This window comes from Salvelinus alpinus, chromosome 14, assembly GCF_045679555.1.
Source record: "Salvelinus alpinus chromosome 14, SLU_Salpinus.1, whole genome shotgun sequence".
Taxonomy (NCBI): domain Eukaryota; kingdom Metazoa; phylum Chordata; class Actinopteri; order Salmoniformes; family Salmonidae; genus Salvelinus; species Salvelinus alpinus.
The window spans coordinates 23678882-23699531 of NC_092099.1; the positions used below are offsets into that span (position 1 = coordinate 23678882).

Genomic DNA, 20650 nt, shown 5'->3' on the forward strand with positions numbered 1-20650 from the left:
AGTGAAGGGGAGAGGTGCTGATACGTACCCCCAGCACAGTGAAGAGAGAGGTGCTGATACATACCCCCAGGACAGTGAAGAGAGAGGTGCTGATACGTAACCCCAGCACAGTGAAGAGAAAGGTTCTGATACGTACCCCCAGCACAGTGAAGAGGAGGGTGATGAAGAAGAGAAGGGGTCGATGGCCCATGCAACACCTGGTGGCCATGAGGAAGAACTGCTCCTGGGCCATCTGACGAACTGACCTGGAAACAGATCAGAAGACAATTATACTACAGACAAACTAATCCATCAATCCACCAACTGACCTTGGGACAGATATTACCATTACCATAGACACAGACCGTCCCACATGCTCATCCACTACAAGAAGCAGTTACAACACAGAGCCCACTGTGGTACACCAGCAGCAACCAGCCTTGAGGTGTGGCAGGCCGCTCTTCCAGCCTAACACGAAAACATCTACATTTAGGGTATTTAACAGACGCCATTTAGAAGACTCTCTTATCCAGAGCTACTTACAGTCAAGTGCACATCTGATGCTGATAGACAGGCAAACTGGCGCTCTCACACACACACAGGTCGTCTCCTTACACAGACACACGGCGGGGGGTACATACTTGCTGTGGCAGTGCATTAGCAGGTCTATGATGAAGGTCTGCCAGGCCTTCTCCTTGCTGAGTGTGTCCAGAGCGGTGGGCAGCAGGGAGAAACACAGGGTCATGATCTCCAGGGCCTCACAACACACCTGCTCATCCTCCCCGTCCGGCTCCTTAGCCGCATTCGTCTGTAGTGGGGGAGAACACACACACCGCGGTGACTTTATAAACACACACTTCTCTGTATTTCAGGAAGCAGATGCACACAATTAACCAATTAGTCCCTTCGGCAAGCACCACAGAGAGACACAGAATGACAGACATTAAACAGCCGCTCAACACACTAAAGCAGATCTGTGACTGTATAAGCTAAACAATACACACTAGCCTAATCAAGGTAGAAAATATACTAACAACAAACAATTGTGAACTGTTAATAGAAGGAAAATCAATGAGTGCAGTGGCCGACACAACACCCCACTATAGAGCAATGGATCTGCACAGCCTCCGAAGACTGAGATCAAAATAAAGCAGATAATCAATCAATGGACTGATGATCAAAGGATAAGCAGCCATGCGTACCTTCTCGTAGATCTTGCTGATCTCTTCGTTGGAGCTAAAGACTAGCTGTACGGTGCCGCAGCCCGACGCCCACACTATCTTCTGCACCGCCCGGATCACACATATGTCTGGGATGTACTTGGACGCCTGGAAGAAGTTCTGGAGGAGACGAGAGGGAAAAGGAAGGAGGGGGAGGGTCAGTTCAATTAAAGCAGATGATGTCACAGGCATCAACATAGTTGCATACGTACAGTCTGTCCTTCTACCCCATCTCTCCCCACTTCTTTAATTCCCAAGTTCTCATTCCTCTCTCGCAAGCTCCTTCCTCCCTCCCCGTTTCTCTCTCTCCCCCCCTCTCACCTCGTCAGAGATCTGCTGAGCCAGGCGTATAGCTACGTTGCGGAGCATACACTCTGAGGCAGGGTTGGGGATGTTTTGCAGGGCACTCTGGAGGACAAGGGCTTGGTCATGAGTGGCCTGGTTGATCTGAAGAAAGGATGTTAGCATTAACATGGCCATCACAATCCTAGTTCGACTTCGCATGCACGCGTTTCTGTGTGTGTGTGTGTGTGTGTGTATGTCTCAGTGTGCACGCGCTTGTGTGCGTCTAACCAACTAACCGGTGAGACTGGTATGGTCCCCTCAGCATTGGGCTGGCAGGCTTCGGCCACAGCTTTAACGTGTCCGAACCCCACGGCGGTGAGCAGCAGCTTGGCGATCTTCAGAGCGTTGAGGTACGCCCCTCGCCGTGTCTCCATGTCGGCCGAAGGCAGGAAGTTGTTCCGTGTGAGCATGCTCAGTACAAGAGGCAGCCCGCCACTCTTCAGGAAGTTGTACTGGAAGTCGCTGGCATCCTCCCCCAATGTGGCGCTGGCTGGCATGAGTAGGGCATACACCACCTGAGGAAGGGAGGGGGAAAAGAGGTATACAAACACACACAGAGTAGAAGTGGTCAACAGAGAGCAAAGCGTACACCACCCAGTATGGTAATGATGAGACAGTCAGCAGTGATCACACACAAGATGAGACCCACCTCTATGAGGTAGAGGACTTGTGATGGCGAGGGGCCAAAGAAGCGCGAGTCCAGTGTGGGGCTGAGGCTGTTCTCTCCCAGCTTGGCATGGTCCAGACACACGGCACGCAGGATCTCCACGGTACTGTTATCTACACAAACCCAATCAACAGGCCATTTACACATCCCACATGTATGTTTCATTTTAACCATGTTTTGATGCTATAAACCATTTGATTTTACAATTACAACCTTATATTTTGTGTTCTGAACTATACCCATGAGGCATTTATAGTTATATTCAACAAATGAATGGTATACCACTAATTTTAAAGTCTAAACAATTGATGTAGCAATTCCAGATTGCCCCTATAAAGTGAGTGAGTGACAGAGAGAGTGAGTACCTGGAGGCATTAGCTTCATGAGTACCCTGGCTCCATCTCGTAACAGAGGCATGTTAATGCCACAGCCCAGGTCCGCTACCTGCCACAGGAAAGATATGTAGCGCAGGTGGAGAGACATGATCTGGAGACCGAGAGAGGAGCGAACAGACAAGCGGTTAACATTGTTCCATTTACTCATCTGCAGCCATGCATGAGATAGGAGTTTTTCCTACTAGCTTGATGCTTTCCTAGGCAAAGGCAACATTTTGAATTATTTTCTAGGCAAGGACCGAGAGAGCTAGGCACCCTTCCTGATGAGGTGAGAGGTGACGCGCCACTCTGGGGAAGTTTGTGTGTGTGTGTGTGTGTGTGTGTGTGTGTGTGTGTCGCTCACCACTCCAGGGAGACAGCTCTCCACCTCTGGGTTGGGCCCGTCGCTGAAGTGGTTGCCGTGGTTACCAGGTGAGCCGGTGGAAGAGTCAGAGGAGCTGTCTGGGCTGGATGGCATGTTGGCACTCACCTGGGTCAGCTTGGCTGTGATCAACTACAGACACAACACAACGGGAGAATAGAAGACATCATACAAACCATTTCCTATAAATGACCTATACAAACAAGCTGTAAAGAACCCACCGGTGACATGAGGCTCGTCAAAACACGGCTCATCATGCTTACCGTTTTGTCTTTGAGGTTGAGCTGGCCAATCAGCTTTCTGTCATCGGCCGGGTCGACGACATCCCCGCCAATGAAGAGCTCTATCTTGGTGTGCGTGGCGTTGGCCTTGATGCGTGTGAGGATGCCACGGCGCACCGAGCCGATGGTGTCGTTGGTGTGAGACCAGATGTCCAGGTCATCTACCTGACGGCCCTGGTTAGGGAAACGCACGGTCAACGTGATGTGCTTCCCCCGGAACGCCCTGAGAGGTAGAGAGAGGAGGGAGAGAAGAGAAAAGAGGAAGAGGGAGCGAGGGAGAGAGGACAGGTTAGGGTGAAGTGGTTTGGGGAAAGAAAAAGGTCAGGACAACAAGCTTAAGCTCAGTGCTTGTGGGCTCCCCTACCTGGACATGGGCAGTATGGTCCTCTCCTCGTGGTAGTCGCTGTCACACTCGTTGATGTACTCCTTGAGCACAGTGAGCACGCGGACCATGCGGATGGCTTCCTGCCGGGCCGAGTTGATGCTGTCCTTGTCCCCGTCCAGGACACGCAGCGTATCGTACGACGCCTTCAGACGGTCGAAGCACGACTGGATGAAATCCTCGTGGATCTCTACCTGCATGGGGGACAGGAGGGGGAGTGAGTTCAGGAGAAGGGCATTCATGTCTAATGGTTGACATCCTGTTTGTCTGGAACTGCAGTGTTCCAATCCATCCCTCAGATAATAGAACCGACATGTACAACAGTGATCCCAGAGGAACGGATTGGAAAACATTGTGACTGTACCGAGGTATCACATACAGTGGGGCAAAAAAGTATTTAGTCAGCCACCAATTGTGCAAGTTCTCCCACTTAAAAAGATGAGAGAGGCCTGTAATTTTCATCATAGGTACACTTCAACTATGACAGACAAAATTAGAAAGAAAAAAAATCCAGAAAATCACATTGTAGGATTTTTAATGAATTTATTTGCAAATTATGGTGGAAAATAAGTATTTGGTCACCTACAAACAAGCAAGATTTCTGGCTCTCACAGACCTGTAACTTCTTCTTTAAGAGGCTCCTCTGTCCTCCACTCGTTACCTGTATTAATGGCACCTGTTTGAACTTGTTATCAGTATAAAAGACACCTGTCCACAGCCTCAAACAGTCACACTCCAAACTCCACTATGGCCAAGACCAAAGAGCTGTCAAAGGACACCAGAAACAAAATTGTAGACCTGCACCAGGCTGGGAAGACTGAATCTGCAATAGGTAAGCAGCTTGGTTTGAAGAAATCAACTGTGGGAGCAATTATTAGGAAATGGAAGACATACAAGACCACTGATAATCTCCCTCGATCTGGGGCTCCACGCAGGATCTCACCCCGTGTGCTCAAAATGATCACAAGAACGGTGAGCAAAAATCCCAGAACCACACGGGGGGACCTAGTGAATGACCTGCAGAGAGCTGGGACCAAAGTAACAAAGCCTACCATCAGTAACACACTACGCCGCCAGGGACTCAACTCGTCGTGTTTGGAGGACAAAGAATGCTGAGTTGCATCCAAAGAACACCATACCTACTGTGAAGCATGGGGGTGGAAACATCATGCTTTGAGGCTGTTTTTCTGCAAAGGGACCAGGACGACTGATCCGTGTAAAGGAAAGAATGAATGGGGCCATGTATCGTGAGATGTTGAGTGAAAACCTCCTTCCATCAGCAATGGCATTGAAGATGAAATGTGGCTGGGTCTTTCAGCATGACAATGATCCCAAACACACCGCCCGGGCAACGAAGGAGTGGCTTCGTAAGAAGCATTTCAAGGTCCTGGAGTGGCCTAGCCAGTCTCCAGATCTCAACCCCATAGAAAATCTTTGGAGGGAGTTGAAAGTCCGTGTCGCCCAGCAACAGCCCCAAAACATCACTGCTCTAGAGGAGATCTGCATGGAGGAATGGGCCAAAATACCAGCAACAGTGTGTGAAAACCTTGTGAAGAATTACAGAAAACGTTTGACCTCTGTCATTGCCAACAAAGGGTATATAACAAAGTATTGAGATAAACTTTTGTTATTGACCAAATACTTATTTTCCACCATAATTTGCAAATAAATTCATTAAAAATCCTACAATGTGATTTTCTGGATTTTTTTACAGGCCTATCTCATCTTTTTAAGTGGGAGAACTTGCACAATTGGTGGCTGACTAAATACTTTTTTGCCCCACTGTATATTTAGGTGGCCGTCTCAAAATGGCTAGATGATTTAGGTTGATCTAATAGCAGATTGAGCTGTTATTGTTACCGGGACAAAGGGCACCGATGGTTACCTGATTGACTTGTAGTTTTGGTCCGAGGTTGGTGTAGATCTCTTTCAGCAGGTCTATGGCTCGACTGGCGATGTCATCGCTCCCTTGAATTACGACCTGGCAGGAGGAAATAACAGACTGATTCAATGGACGCCTACGGCCCTCTCCATCAAACAGACCTGGAGACAACACTGAAGAGACTGTGAGTGGTATGACTCATCATCCAGACTAGAGGGTCATTGATAAGCACTCAGCGGCAGCACACAGAAACATCACCAGTCATGACCACTGGCCCTGAGCTGCCCTCACACACTAACATCAGTACATTAACCCAGACTCAAATACGGTCTGTGTGTGTGTGTATACCACGCAATGCTTACCAGCCAAATCAATAACATCAGTGAATGAGCTTTACTTAGGATGCAATCAAATGAATTATTCACAACCAAACATTGCATACAAGGAAATCATATGACCACAAACGTAGCCTCGGCCCCTGTGTAAACAGATCTAATACCCAAATATTCAATAACAACTCCTGAATCAGCTATTCATAGCAAGTGAAAACAAGGTTTACAAATCCCACATCTAAAACAAATTAAGCAAATCATCTAATATGCCCAGAGTGTAAATAACAATGTCAGAATAACACTTGAAGCCAACGCAGGAAACGCAACAGATTCTCCCATTGAGGGATTATAGGACATGTAGGTAACTAAAACAAACAGATAGGCCGCTGATGCTAACTAACTGGGCCATCCACCGCCCCCCCACCCATCCATAGTCTAAATATATCAGTTCAAGCAGCCCCTGAAACAATCCCACAGAACCCAGAGGTTAATATACACATGGAAATAACTAATGAGTGTCACCTCAAATAGCAGCATTCAAGAATATGGTCTTTGAAGTTGTGCATTTTTAAACGGTGAGACAATATTTTTTCAACACTTATTTCCATGACTGATGAAAACGAGTTTTCATGGCTCTCTCTTGTCCTTCTGCAGCAGACATATGGTTGAGCTATATGTTTGGAACATCAAATCGCAGTATCGAATCGCTATACATATAGCGCATTCGGAAAGTTTTCAGACCCCTTCACTTCTTCCACATTTTGTTACATTACAGCTTTATTCTAAAATGGATTAAATCGTTTTTTCCCTCATCAATCTACACTCAATACCCCATAATGACAAAGCAAAAACAGATTAAAAGTTTTTGCAAAAAACTAAAATACTAAACTGAAATATCACATTTACATAAGTATTCAGACCTTGTATTCAGTACTTTGTTGAAGCACCTTGGCAGCGATTACAACCTCGAGTCTTCTTGGGTATGACGCTACAAGCTTTGCACACCTGTATTTGGAGAGTTTCTCCCATTTATATCTGCAGATTCTCTCAAGCTCTGTCAGGTTGGATATGGAGCGTCACTGCACAGCTATTTTTCAGGTCTCTCCAGAGATGTTCGACCGGGTACAAGTCCGGGCTCTGGTTGGGCCACTCAAGGACATTCAGAGACTTGTCCCGAAGCAACTCCTGCGTTGTCTTGGCTGTGTGCTTAGGGTCGTTGTCCTGTTGGAAGGTGAAACTTCACTCCAGTCAGATCAGCACTCTGGAACAGGTTTTCATCAAGGATCTCTGTACTTTGCTCTGGTTGCATTTCCCTCGATCCCGACTAACCTCCCAGTCCCTGCCACTGAAAAACATCCCCACAACATGATGCTGCCACCACCATGCTTCACCGTAGGGATGGTACCAATTTTCCTCCAGACCCGACACCTGGAATTCAGGCCCAAGAGTTCAATCTTTGTTTAATTAGACAAGAGAATCTTGTTTCTCATGGTCAGAGTCCTTTAGGTGCCTTTTGGCAAACTCCAAGCGGGCTATAGTGTGCCTTTTACTGACGAGTGGCTTCCGTCTGGCCACTCTAAAATAAAGGCCCGATTGGTGGAGTGCTGCAGAGATGGTTGTCCTTCTGGAAGGTACTCCCTTCTGTCAGAGTGACCATCGGGTTCTTGGTCAACTCCCTGACCAAGGCCGTTCTCCCGCGATTGCGCAGTTTGGCCGAGCGGCCAGCTCTAGGAGGAGTCTTGGTGGTTCCAAACTTCTTCCATTTAAGAATGATGGAGGCCACTGTGCTCTTAGGGACCTTCAATGCCGCAAATATTTTTTAGTACCCTTCCCCAGATCTGTGCCTCAACACAATCCTGTCTCGGAGCTCGATGGACAATTCCTTCGATCACGTCTTGGTTTTTGCTCTGACGTGCACTGTCAACTGTGGGACCTTATATAGACAGGTGTGTGCCGTTACAAATCATGTCCAATCAATTTATTTTAAAACAGGTGGACTTCAATCAAGCTGTAGAAACATCAAGGATGATCAATGGAAACAGGATGCACCGGAGCTCAATTTCGAGTCTCATAGCAAAGGGTCTGAATACTTGTAATGTATTGTTCTTCTCTATAAACCTGTTTTCGCTTTGTCATTATGGGGTATTGTGTGTAGAATGATGAGAAAAATACAAATGTAATACATTTTAGAATAAGGCTGTAACGTAACACAATGTTGAAAAAGGGAAAGAGTGAATACTATCCAAATGCACTATATATACAGTACCAGTCAAAAATGTGGACACACCTACTCATTCAAGGGTTTTTATTTATTTTTACTACATTGTAGAATAATAGTGAAGACATCAAAACTATTAACACATATGGAATCATGTAATAACCAAAAAAGTGTTAAACAAATCAAAATATATGTTATAGTTGAGATTCTTCAAAGTAGCCAACGTTTGCCTTGATGACAGGTAGTCACCTGGAATGAATTTCAATTAACAGGTGTGCCTTCTTAAAAGTTCATTTATGGAATTTCTTTCCTTCTTAATGCGTTTCAGCCAATCAGTTGTGTTCTGACAAGGTAGGGGTGGTATACAGAAGATAGCCCGATTTGGTAAAAGACCAAGTCCATTTTATGGTAAGAACAGCTCAAATAACTAAAGAGAAACGACAGTCCATCATTACTTTAAGACATGAAGGTCAGTCAATACAAAAACATTTCAAGAACTTTGAAAGTATCTTCAAGTGCATCAAAAAGAAAGGAGGACCAAGGCACTCTTCATATAATTAATTAAAATGCCTTTATTAGTATGGCATGTTCAATAGAAACAAAGTTTTAAAAATCCGACACGTTTCGACTGCATGGCCTTCGTCAGGGAGTACAAAAAAATAATACAATGTCCTCTTTTGAACAGCTTTTCCAAATAGCCCTAATTAGAAGAGGGAGTGGTTACAAAATTGATTGGACAAACCTAGTAAGCAATACTATACACATTAAAAAGTGAAATACTGTAGCTATGTTATTTTTAAACTTTGTTTCTATTGAACATGCCATACTAATAAAGGAAGTACAAAAAAATAATACAATGTCCTCTTTTGAAATACAACTCCAAGAGTTGGAGTTGTATTTCAAAAGAGGACATTGTATTATTTTTTTGTACTTCCTTTATTAGTATGGCATGTTCAATAGAAACAAAGTTTAAAAAATCAGTGAAGGCCATGCAGCTGAAACTCGTCGGATTTTTAAAAGTTTGTTTCTATTGAACATGCCATACTAATAAAGGCATTTTAATGAATTATATGAAGAGTGCCTTGGTCCTCCTTACTTTTTGATGACCAATTTACCCCTTTTACCAAAGAGCACCTTCTGTCTACCAACATTTACTATTGTGTACCTTAGTAGCGCTTCCCTTCCTCCTCTTTTTACTATATTCAAGTGCAGTCGCAAAAACCATCAAGCACTATGATATAACTGGCTCTCATGTGGACCACCACAGAAAAGGAAAACCCAGAGTTACTTCTGCTGCAGAGGATAAGTTCATTAGAGTTAACTGCACCTCAGACTGCAGCCCAAATAAATGCTTTACAGAGTTCAAGTAACAGGCACATCAACTGTTCAGAGGAGACTGTGTGAATCAGGCCTTGATAGTCAAATTGCTGCAAAGAAACCTCTACTAAAGGAAACTAATAATAAGAAGACTTGCTTGGGCCAAGAAACATGAGGAATGGTCATTAGACCGGTGGAAATCTGTCCCTTGGTTAGATGAGTCCAAATTTGAGATTTTTGGTTCCAACCGCCGTGTCTTTGTGAGACGCAGAGTAGGTGAACGGATGATCTCCGCATGTGAGGTTCCCACTGTGAAGCATGGAGGAGGTGGTGGATGGTGTAGGGGTGCTTTGCTGGTGACACTGTCAGTGATTTATTTAGAATTCAAGGCACACTTAACCAGCGTGCCTACCACATCATTCTGCAGCGATACGCCATCCCATCTGGTTTGCGCTTAGTGGGACTGTCATTTGTTTTTCAACAGGAAAATGACCCAACAGACCTCCAGGCTGTGTAAGAGCTATTTAACCAAGAAGGAGAGTGATGGAGTGCTGCATCAGATGACCTGGCCTCCACAACCACCTGACCTCTACCCAAATGAGATGGTTTGCAATGAGTTGGACCGCAGAGTGAAGGAAAAGCAGCCAACAAGTGCTCAGCATATGTGGGAACTCCTTCAAGACTGTTGGAAAAGCATTCCAGGTGAAGCTGGTTGAGAGAATGCCAAGAGTGTGCAAAGCTGTCATCAAGGCAAAGGGTGGCTACTTTGAAGAATCTAAAATCTTAAATATATTTTGATTTGTTTAACACTTTTTTGGTTACTACATGATTCCATATGTGTTATTTCATAGTTTTGATGTCTTCACTATTATTCTACAATGTAGAAAATAATAAAAAATATATAAAAACCCTTGAATGAGAAGGTGTCAAAACTTTTGACTTGTAGTGTGTGTGTGTGTGTGTGTGTGAGAGATATATATACACACACACACACACACACACACACACACACACACACACACAATTGTGTGAATCGCAATACATATCGTATCAACACCTAAGTATCGTGATAATATCGACATTGAGGTCCCTGCCAATTCCCAGCCCTACTTACGAGTAACAACAGCTGTCTGTTATAGTGAAAAGGCTAATAACTCACCCTCCAGAGGTAGTCCAGTCCTATGAGCTCCAGGTCGTCCATCATGTAGGCCCTGCGTTTGGCCACCAGCTTTCCCTCCCGGCAGTTGACAGCCTTGAAGAACCTCTCGAAGCACTTCATGCCGTTCTCTGTGAGCAGAGACGGGTCCAGCTGGAGTACGTTGTTCTCAAAGAAGTCCTTGTTAATGTCTGGGTCCAGGTCTGGCTCATCTCCCATCAGCTTGGAGTACCTGGGGATGAACAACAGAGTTGAGTGGGTGTTTTGTTGTTGTTGTTGAGAACATTCAAGTTGAGAAAATGTTGAATATTTGACTTGTTCTCCATGACAGAAAGGAAATAACATAAATTGAATTGAATGTTGGAGCCATATTCACCCTTTCGAGGTGATAATATTGATGATGGCAGCGTACCATTTGAAGCAGGCCTCTCTATCACATAGGAAGACAGCGTTTTCGGCCAGGCACTTCCAGATCTGTTTGGCCTGAGGAGCACAGAGCCACAACTGGCCATCCTTCAGCAGGAACCTGGGGACAACACAGACACATACATTAACCATGAAGATCAGACTACAGTGGCTTAGTTCATGGTTCAATTCCATTCATTGTATTCATGAAGATGGAGCTGGGTCGTATTCATTAGGTCACGTAAAGGAAAACGTTTTAAAAGCGTTTTGCAAAGTAAAACAACAATTAGTGCTTCTTATTGGACAAGTACAGACAGTGACTCATGCCTGTTTTAGTGTGTTTTCTTCAGTTTGGTGCCTAATTAATACAACCCCGCAGATGTGATGTCATACCTCAGGAAGTTGAGTCTCTCCTGGACTTCCTGTACGTGGCTGTAGCGGCTCCCTGCCCTCACCGTCTGGGGGTCAAACTCTGCCTGCTCGGCTACATAACACACAGGATCATCTACATCAGGGCTCAACGTACATCTTTGAATATCACGCAAATACTGATGTTTTTCAAATGGAAAACTAAAACTAACTGCTCAGGGTTAGATACAGAGGGTAGAGAACGTAGAGAAACACACTGAGTGTACAAAACATTAGGAACACCTGCTCTTTACTTTCCATAACAGACTGACCAGGTGAAAGCCATGGCCACTTGCTAAATCCACTTCATATCAGTGGTCACCAACTGGTCAATCGCAATCAACTGGTCGATCTTCAAGCATTCCTAGTGGATCACCAAACATTTCTGTAGAAAAGCCAATGATAAATGCTTGCACATATTTTTTTTATTATTTGCGTTGCACTGTTGGTGGTAGGTGTACTTGATTTAGAAGCCCTGCCCACCGGGTAGGCAAAGTGTTGCCATTTTGAACAATTTAAATGTCTGAAACAACTAACTCCTCCTACCCGGCAGACCGGGAGATCTATGGTTAAATCGAGCGAGTCTACTGCGCTGGCCAATCAGATAGCTCAAATCACAGTGCCTACAAGTTGGATACTAGCCTATGTGAAATGTCATAACTTTTAAAACCATGACCAGAGAGAGACTCAAAGAATATAGCAAAGAGCTGTTGTTATGAGTTCATGTAAAAAAAAATATATATATATATTAAAACATAAAAGGCCTTCTCCCTATTCCCACTCTCGCTGCAATGAATGAGTAGCCCTGCACTTGTATTATTATTAGAAGCTCATCGTGTTCATTTTAATATCGAGGAATATTTCACTTTCACTGGTCATAGGAACAAAATTTATTTTAGCTTGAGTCAGATGTGACTCGAGTTTCGCCATCAGGTGGAAGACTGTCCCCTCTCTCTGCTCAGTCTCACCGGAGGAAAGGCAGGAGACCGTGAGAGGATGACCCTCTGCTGCTCTCTCCTTCCCTTCGCTGAGACAAATGCAATGTTCAAAACATCTGGGAACTCTGACAACTCCGACTTAAGTACGTTCACTCTTCCTGGGGTCCACACAAAACACGACATAATACAGAACATTAATAGACAAGAACAGCTCAAGGACATTTTTTTTATATGTATGTAGTTATGTCCTTGAGCTGTTCTTGTCTATTAATGTTCTGTATTATGTAATGTTTCATGTTTTGTGTGGACCCCAGGAAGAGTAGCTGCTGCTTTTGCAAAAGCTAATGGGGATCCTAATAAAATACCAAATACCAAGACAACAGGGAATTTGAAAAAAAAATACAAAAAAAAATAGATCCGACTGGGAAAAATCGTTTTCAACGGTCATCCAACTCGGAATTCGACCGGAGCATCACGGACGTCATCATTTGACCTAGTTTTTTCACCCTGTTTTCCACCCTAACCCAGATGTCTTGAAAGCACCATGACCATCAGATGCAGGTACCATCAGTCCAGTAAATTAAAGCTAATTTGCTAATTATTTCAGTTTATACTTCAGCTGTGCCTCATAAGTTGTACACCAACTACGGATCAATTTTGTTATCAAAGCTAGAGTTTTGAAATATAATATGGTCTGAGAAGAACAATATTGGCAGGCCAGGCATATAGCCAATATGCTGTGATAATATATTAGGCCTGCCTACTGGACAAACTTCATTTCCTACAGAACTGTTTTTATTGGGTTAATGTTACATTTGAGTCATGTTGAAAAAAAACTGAGCGATAGATCTCGGCTTGCTTTTTGACTGCGAAACTGATCTTTACTCAGAAAAGGAAGGTGACCACTGGTGTAGATGAAGGGGAGGAGAGAAGGATTTTTAAGCCTCAAGACAATTGAGACATGGATTGTGTATGTGTGCCATTCAGAGGATGAATGGACAAGACAAAATATTTAAGAGCCTTTGAACAGGGTATTGGTATTAAGTGCCAGGCGCACCAGTTTGACTGTGTCAAGACCTGCAGCGTTGCTGGGTTTTTCACGCTGAACATCAAAAATTATTAACTGTGGGAAGCATTGGAGTCAACATAGGCCAGCATCCCTGTGGAACACTTGACACCTTGTAGAGTCCATGCCCCGACGAATTGAGGCAGTTCTGAGGGCAAAAGGGGGTGCAACTCAATATTAGGAAGGTGCTCCTAATGTTTTGTACACTCAGTGTAGTATTTCTAAAGAAGTCTGAAAGTCAAGAATGAGGCAATCGTGATTAATGAGAAAATCGAATCTAATGTGTCAGGTGAGCCGTACCTTTAGAGAACTGCCTCATGGTCTCCATGTAGGCAGAAAGGTTCTCAGCCACCAGCGTGACCAGAGCATGGTTGTGTTGGAGCTGGTTGATCAGGTCATGACGATAGAACACATGAGGACTCCTCTGGGTCTGACTGTATAGCAGAGAGTGAGGTGGAGAGAGATATGAAGAGAGAAAGATAGTTGGAGGGAGAGCGAGGGTGGAAAAGAGATACAAAAGTTCAGAGACTTAGCCACCATGTCTATGACAAGTAGACAACTTCAACTTATACTCCTACTAATGAAATTATTACAATGATTTGTGTGTACAATTAGTGGAATTTTGTTGGTTATCTGCATCTGTAGCTTATAGAAAGCAATATTGGTATATCCACTGTTCTAACCAGTAAGCCATTATCTGTGTGTGTGTGTGTGTGTGTGTGTGTGTGTGTGTGTGTGTGTGTGTGTGTGTGTGTGTGTGTGTGTGTGTGTGTGTGTGTGTGTGTGTGTGTGTGTGTGTGTGTGTGTGTGTGTGTGTGTGTAGCACGGGAAATGTTGAGGAATTTCAGTCTTAAAATTACTAGGATGTTGTGTTGTTTCGGAAATGTGAGTATGCAGCACCCTCAGAAATGCCCCCCAAAATGTCACCCTGCAAACAGTCAGTGATTGGAGCTAAGAAGAGCTAGTGCAGAAAGAGACGCATTTCAGTGTGACACCCTTTTCCCTATGTATTGAAATACTTTTGCACCCAATTCCCCAAATAATGCACTACTTGACAAGAGCCCTGTGTGGCTCTGGTCAAAAGTAGTGTACTATTTGTGGTAATTTGTGGCTCTGGTCAAAGGTAGTACAGTAGTGTATAAGGAATAGGGTGTAATTTGAGATTTACCCTGAGAGGTTTGCTAAAGCAGATTAATGAATGAAAATAAACATTACAGATCTGTTGTACCATCTGAGAGAGAGTAAATTAGAAATTATTTACAATTTATAAAAATATTGCCATAATATCCCCCAAATTAGCTGTCAACTTACCCCGCTAAGTTCGTTTGTATGTTAATAGGAATTTTCTTTCTGAAAAACAACAGGCATGTGGTGTGCTACATATTTGCTGCATTTACTTGTACTATTTCAGTCAGTACAACTGCACGTTGTTATTAAAAGCAGCACCTTATTCAACAACCTCCATGCTACTTTGAGAGCTCAGCGTTTAAGAAGCAAGATACATTCGCTCAGTTTTAGTCTTTAAGAATGCTCCCTGTCTAAGCGCTACTGAAAACCTGGTCAAGCTGGATGGCAAGGTCAAGTCACAGACTGTTGACATAAAATCCCTGTTTACAAAAGAGTTGGCATGCCTCAGCCTCTCTGGAAATGTGATTAAAATGCCAGAGACATCTGTGTCAGCTATGTGAAAAATCAAAGCCATGCTTTAAAGGCGTAGAGTAAATGTATAACCAAGCATAGCATTCTGAGCACAACAAAAATGGTCCTTTTTTAAGTGGGGTGAAATATTTAACTATTTAAAATGTTGCAGATAGAAACGTAAAGTATTAAGCTGACAAATCCCTTTTGTACATGACAAAAAACGTCTGCTCTACACTGTGCATTTCTATCTGTTCCCTCCTGAATAATACTCCATTTGTACTCATTCTGTTTCCATATCTTTGTCAATCACTAGCATGTTCAACTATGTCCCTCCTCCAAGCCCGTAGTTGAACTCTGACCATCTCCTTACCTGAGATTCTGAGGAGCCTCTCCGAACAGGCTACAGATCTCTCGGATCTGCTTTAGTGCAGGAATCACCCATTTGTCATTGGTGCGCAACTCTTCTATGAAGCGATCGATCCACTGGATCTTCTGCGTGTCTCGATCCTAAAATGAACACGAACATCCGTATTCAAGGAACACACACACAGCCATAAGCCGCTTCTTCTGAACACTCCAACAGACCCCTTCAAATAAATCTTAATTGATTGGTTTTCAGTACCTCGAGCCGTGTGGGAAAGCATTTGCCTGGCTCTTGACCGGTACCTAGTATTACCTGAGAGCAACTGTAGTCCAGTATCTTGATGTGAGCACTGAGGGCCTGGTCCATGATGTCTACAGGCACGTCATCGCTGTGAGCCAGGTTCCACAACAGGTTCAGCACCTTGTGGTGAGAGGAGGAGAGGAGCCTTCAGTACTTCTATCCAAACAGAGCACAAGGAGCTGGAATAAGACATCTCTTTAACCAATGCTCGACATTCAGGGCTGCCCGCTGGCCAGGGGAGGTTTAGGAAACCCCTCGGGCCAGTCTACCATCCCAGTCAGTGGTCCGCTTGGGCCAGTGAAAAAAAGGTTAATAAGGATATATAACTGTTTAAAAAACATGAATTCCCGAAGCTGCTAGTTCGTTATGTACACTGAACAAAAATAAGTGCAACATGTAAAGTGTTGGTCCCATGTTTCATGAGCTGAAAAAAAAATCCCAGAAATGTTACATATGCACAAAATGGTTATTTCTCTCAAATGTAGTGCACAAATTTGTTAACATCCCTGTTAGTGAGCATTTCTTCTTTGCCAAGATAATCCAGCCACCTGACAGGTGTGGCATATCAAGACGCTGATTAAACAGCACGATCATTGCACAGGTGCAAGTTGTGCTGGGGACGATAAAAGGCCACTCTAAAATGTGCATTTTTGTCACAATACAATGCCACAGATGTCTCAAGTTTTGAGGGAGCGTGCAATTAGCTTGCTGACTGCAGGAATGTCCACCAGAGCTGTTGCCAGATAATTGAATGTTAATTTCTCTACCATAAGCTGCCTCCAACCGTTTTAGAGAATTTGGCAGTACGCATAACCAGCCTCACAACCGCAGACTACGTGTAACCACGCCAGCCCAGAACCTCCACATCCAGCTTCTTCACCTGCAGAATTATTTGGTGGGGGGTGGCAGGGGGGGCTGAGGAGTATTTCTGCCTGTAATAAAACCATTTTGTGGGGGGAAAAAACACATTCTGATTTGCTGGGCCTGGCTCCCTTCCAAGGCCCACCCATGGCTACACCCCTGCCCAATCATGTGAAATCCATAGATTAGGCCCTAATGAATTGATTTCAATTGACTTATTTCCTTATTAGAACTGTAACTCACAAAAATCTTTGAAATTGTTGCATTAATATTTTTGTTCAGTATAAATTGCTTAATCGCTCGCGCGCCTCACACAGCCTAGTTTGAGATAATCTGTTGGGCAGAGAGAGCACACAGCTCTCCAACAGCTGATTGTTTCGTGGAGCAGCTCACCGAAGACCGACAGCGATAGGAAAGAGGTAGGAAAGATGTTGCAAGTTATGATATCTACCTGTAAAGGCTAAGGCCAGAAAGGGTATGTAAACCAGGTATGTAAAAAGTCTTGGAACAAGCCTCCCGGGTGGCGCAGTGGTTTAGGGCACTGCATCGCAGCGCTAGCTGCGCCACCAGAGACTCTGGATTCGCGCCCAGGCTCTGTCGCAGCCAGCCGCAACCGTGAGGTTCGTGGGGCGACGCACAATTGGCCTAGCGTCGTCCGGGTTAGGGAGGGTTTGGCCGGTAGGGATATCCTTGTCTCATCGCGCACCAGCGACTCCTGTGGCGGGCCGGACGCAGTAGGAGCCAGGTGCAACCAAGGGAGCCAGGTGCACGGTGTTTCCTCCGACACATTGGTGCGGCTGGCTTCCGGGTTGGAGGTGCGCTGTGTTAAGAAGCAGTGCGGCTTGGTTGGGTTGTGTTTCGGAGGACGCATGGCTTTCGACCTTCGTCTCTCCCGAGCCCGTACGGGAGTTGTAGCGATGAGACAAGATAGTAATTACTAGCAATTGGATACCACGAAAATTGGGGAGAAAAGGGGGTAAAATTTCAAATTAAAATAAATATATAAAATAAATAAATAAAAGTCTTGGAACATTTGCGATGTGCAATTCAGTCATCATGGAATAGCCTACCTTGAATTCAGACATTTAGGCTATTTGGTACTTGAAAAGTCCTTGACATGCTGGTAGCCGATTTAGAAGTTCAACGGCTCCGATTCATGATTTCCTTTATGATCCGTTTTTATGAGAGATGTAGCCGCTTTCATTTGTTTCAAGCCATTTCAATTGATAGGTGCTGCGCTATTCGGTTGCTTTTGTTGGGGTAACACCATGTACGGATATATTATTACGAAGGGAACCCGTTTTTTGCTCACTTTCTCGTTTCCAGCATACAATAACTCTTCAACATCTCAAATGGCGAGACTGACTAGCTACTACATGGACAGACTTCATGAGTGTTTTTGTGTCAGGAACATCTATCGCTGCATGCAGTCTATATAGTCAGGCAATGCCCACATTCTGACCTATTTTAGAATATAAAAATACATGTCAATGTCAACGCATAATGCTGTTGGGAAGGCCTATAAAATAATTTAAATTATGTTAATGTAAACTTTTTCTAACATTTTTTTTTGGGGGGGGGGGGGGGGGGGGTTATTTCTTTCGTCTATTACAATGAAATATAACATGTAGGTCCTTGAAAATTACAATGAAGTGCTTGAAAGTCCTTGCATTTGTCTGTATGAACCCTGTATAGGATACTTGCTACAACCTAATGAAAGATAAAACCACCTGCTATTGAAATTATGCTCGCATCATTCGCTTTCCTGTCAGATCTTGACCTGGTCAGTATTTTGTTCCATTCGGGCCAGTAGCTTTCATTTGGCACTGACCCCGTCTGGACTGGCAAATTGACCTGAATGTCGAGCCCTGATTACCTTGTGGGCCATCACTCCATCCTTGTCATCCTCCGCCAGACGACGGATCAGCTCCAGCAGCTTCTCACGCTGCTTCTTACTAGCGTTCGTCCAACTCGCCTGCAGGCCACAAACACCACCACGGGGGTTAGGAGAGCAGTGTGTGTGTGTGTGTGTGTGTGTGTGTGTGTGTGTGTGTGTGTGTGTGTGTGTGTGTGTGTGTGTGTGTGTGTGTGTGTGTGTGTGTGTGTGTGTGCGCGCACGGAGAGAAGTCTCTCACCTTGAAGCAGTCAAAGAGGTGGTCGAGCTGCTCAGGAGAGAAGTCCCAGGCCAGCTTGGCCAGGAGGTCGTGGACGTTCTTCACGATGGCCTCATGTTTACCAGCCTGCGGGTGGAACAAAGTGTCAACAAACATGTAAACAATCACACTGCTGGATTACCATCTGTTTCCAGCCTCCGATAGGGACGATGCAGGAGCACATAAACATTACATTTACATTTTACATTTTAGTCATTTAGCAGACGCTCTTATCCAGAGCGACTTACAGTAGAGTGCATACATTTTATAACATTTTTACATACTGAGACAAGGATATCCCTACCGGCCAAGAGCAGACGCTCTTATCCAGAGCGACTTACAGTAGAGGTGTGCATCATTTAATGGATGCTTAAGAAAGTGCGTTTTCAGCCGATCAAACCCAATGACCTGGAAATGCCCCAGCTAAGACACAAGGGATTTCCCATTCTGCTTTTAGAGCCGTTACGGGTAGGACCATGCTTTTGGTGCACTTTTTGAGGCACTGTGCTTATACCGGTATTTCCAGCATTAACCACTAGTGTTGCTGCAGGTAAGAAATCCTAGGAAATATTTTGTAATTGACACAAGCCATCTCCAAATCAACCAATCAATGTCTGGTTGTGTGTTTGTGTTTGGCGGAGGGACCAGAGAATGTGTAGCTCTGCCACTTAAGGTGTTGGCTTGACAGTTGCTGGACCCAGGTTCGAGTTCCAGTCTGGGCTACCCCCCAAATTCACTAGAATATAATTCCATGGTTGGTTTCATTGACTTTCCCCTTTAACTGCATTGAATTTACCCGTTTTTTTGCTACAACTTCTGAGTCTGTTGGAGAGATATAGAATCACTGATCTACAAATCGTATTCCCTGACAAATAATAGGTTTTGTGAGATTAAGATTCACAGAGCTACGCCTCCCCTGACTCAGCCAATCACGCAACCAAACACACGCACAACCAGACATTGATTGGAGACAGCTTGTGTCAATTACAGCACATTTCCTAGGATTTTTTACCTGCAGCAATTCTAGTGGATAATGCTGGAAATACTTGCTAACAACTACACAAAAAAGCGTCGCCCTAGTTATAGGTCATATCCCTTTCAACTGAACCATGCACGATGTGTGTGATAATCAATGGCTGGGCCTCCCGGGTGGCGCAGTGGTCTAGGGCACTGCATCGCAGTGCTAGCTGCGCCACCAGAGTCTCTGGGTTCGCGCCCAGGCTCTGTCGCAGCCGGTCGCGACCGGGAGGTCCGTGGGGCGACGCATAATTGGCATAGCGTCGTCCGGGTTAGGGAGGGTTTGGCCGGTAGGGATATCCTTGTCTCATCGCGCTCCAGCGACTCCTGTGGCGGGCCGGGCGCAGTGCTCGCTAACCAAGGGGGCCAGGTACACGGTGTTTCCTCCGACACATTGGTGCGGCTGGCTTCCGGGTTGGAGGCGCGCTGTGTTAAGAAGCAGTGCGGCTTGGTTGGGTTGTGCTTCGGAGGACGCATGGCTTTCGACCTTCGTCTCTCCCGAGCCCGTACGGGAGTTGTAGCGATGAGACAAGATAGTAATTACTAGCGATTGGATACCACGAAAATTGGGGAGAAAATGGGAGATTTTATTTTTTATTTTTTTTATAATAATAAAAATAAAAAAAAGATAATCAATGGCTCTCTCTTCAAACACGTACACACACGTACACAAACACACAGTACCTGTGCAGCCCAGATGTTGTCCAGGTCCTGCATGGTAAGAGCTTTCTCTTTGATGACGAAGCGAAGTATCTTCTCTAGTTTTTCTACGTACTGAGGCTGGTGCAGACTGTCCCTCAGCACGATGGACAGGATGTGGTTCTGCTGGATCCACTCCTGAGAGACAGAGGCATCTTTCAATCTCCACTCAAACACCAACAGTTCTGCCGACTATGCCACCAGAAACAACACCAAGGTATACTCTCTATATTACGCACTTTGTGACAAAATCGCTCGTTATA

The 20650-nt window shown here is 44.7% G+C and overlaps 1 protein-coding gene across 12 annotated transcripts in view; it reads right to left on the reverse strand.

Moving 5' to 3' along the window:
• The window catches only part of LOC139539173 (ubiquitin carboxyl-terminal hydrolase 9X), an 86828-nt gene that overhangs the window by 33165 nt on the left and 33013 nt on the right, over positions 1-20650 (reverse strand). For 5 of the 12 annotated variants that reach the window (XM_071342045.1, XM_071342044.1, XM_071342036.1 and 2 more), the window contains exons 10-30: positions 20373-20525; positions 18654-18758; positions 18395-18493; positions 15670-15777; positions 15364-15500; positions 14664-14702; positions 13653-13786; positions 11334-11424; positions 10912-11061; positions 10539-10767; positions 5516-5611; positions 3613-3824; positions 3231-3471; positions 2950-3099; positions 2577-2697; positions 2194-2324; positions 1781-2059; positions 1521-1646; positions 1182-1319; positions 621-787; positions 137-245 (exon numbers count right to left, since the gene is read on the reverse strand). In XM_071342045.1, the coding sequence (XP_071198146.1) occupies positions 137-245; positions 621-787; positions 1182-1319; positions 1521-1646; positions 1781-2059; positions 2194-2324; positions 2577-2697; positions 2950-3099; positions 3231-3471; positions 3613-3824; positions 5516-5611; positions 10539-10767; positions 10912-11061; positions 11334-11424; positions 13653-13786; positions 14664-14702; positions 15364-15500; positions 15670-15777; positions 18395-18493; positions 18654-18758; positions 20373-20525 (3015 nt within the window). The remainder of the gene's footprint in view (positions 1-136; positions 246-620; positions 788-1181; positions 1320-1520; positions 1647-1780; positions 2060-2193; positions 2325-2576; positions 2698-2949; positions 3100-3230; positions 3472-3612; positions 3825-5515; positions 5612-10538; positions 10768-10911; positions 11062-11333; positions 11425-13652; positions 13787-14663; positions 14703-15363; positions 15501-15669; positions 15778-18394; positions 18494-18653; positions 18759-20372; positions 20526-20650) is intronic. The other 7 variants (XM_071342046.1, XM_071342041.1, XM_071342039.1 and 4 more) reach the window with 3 other exon arrangements.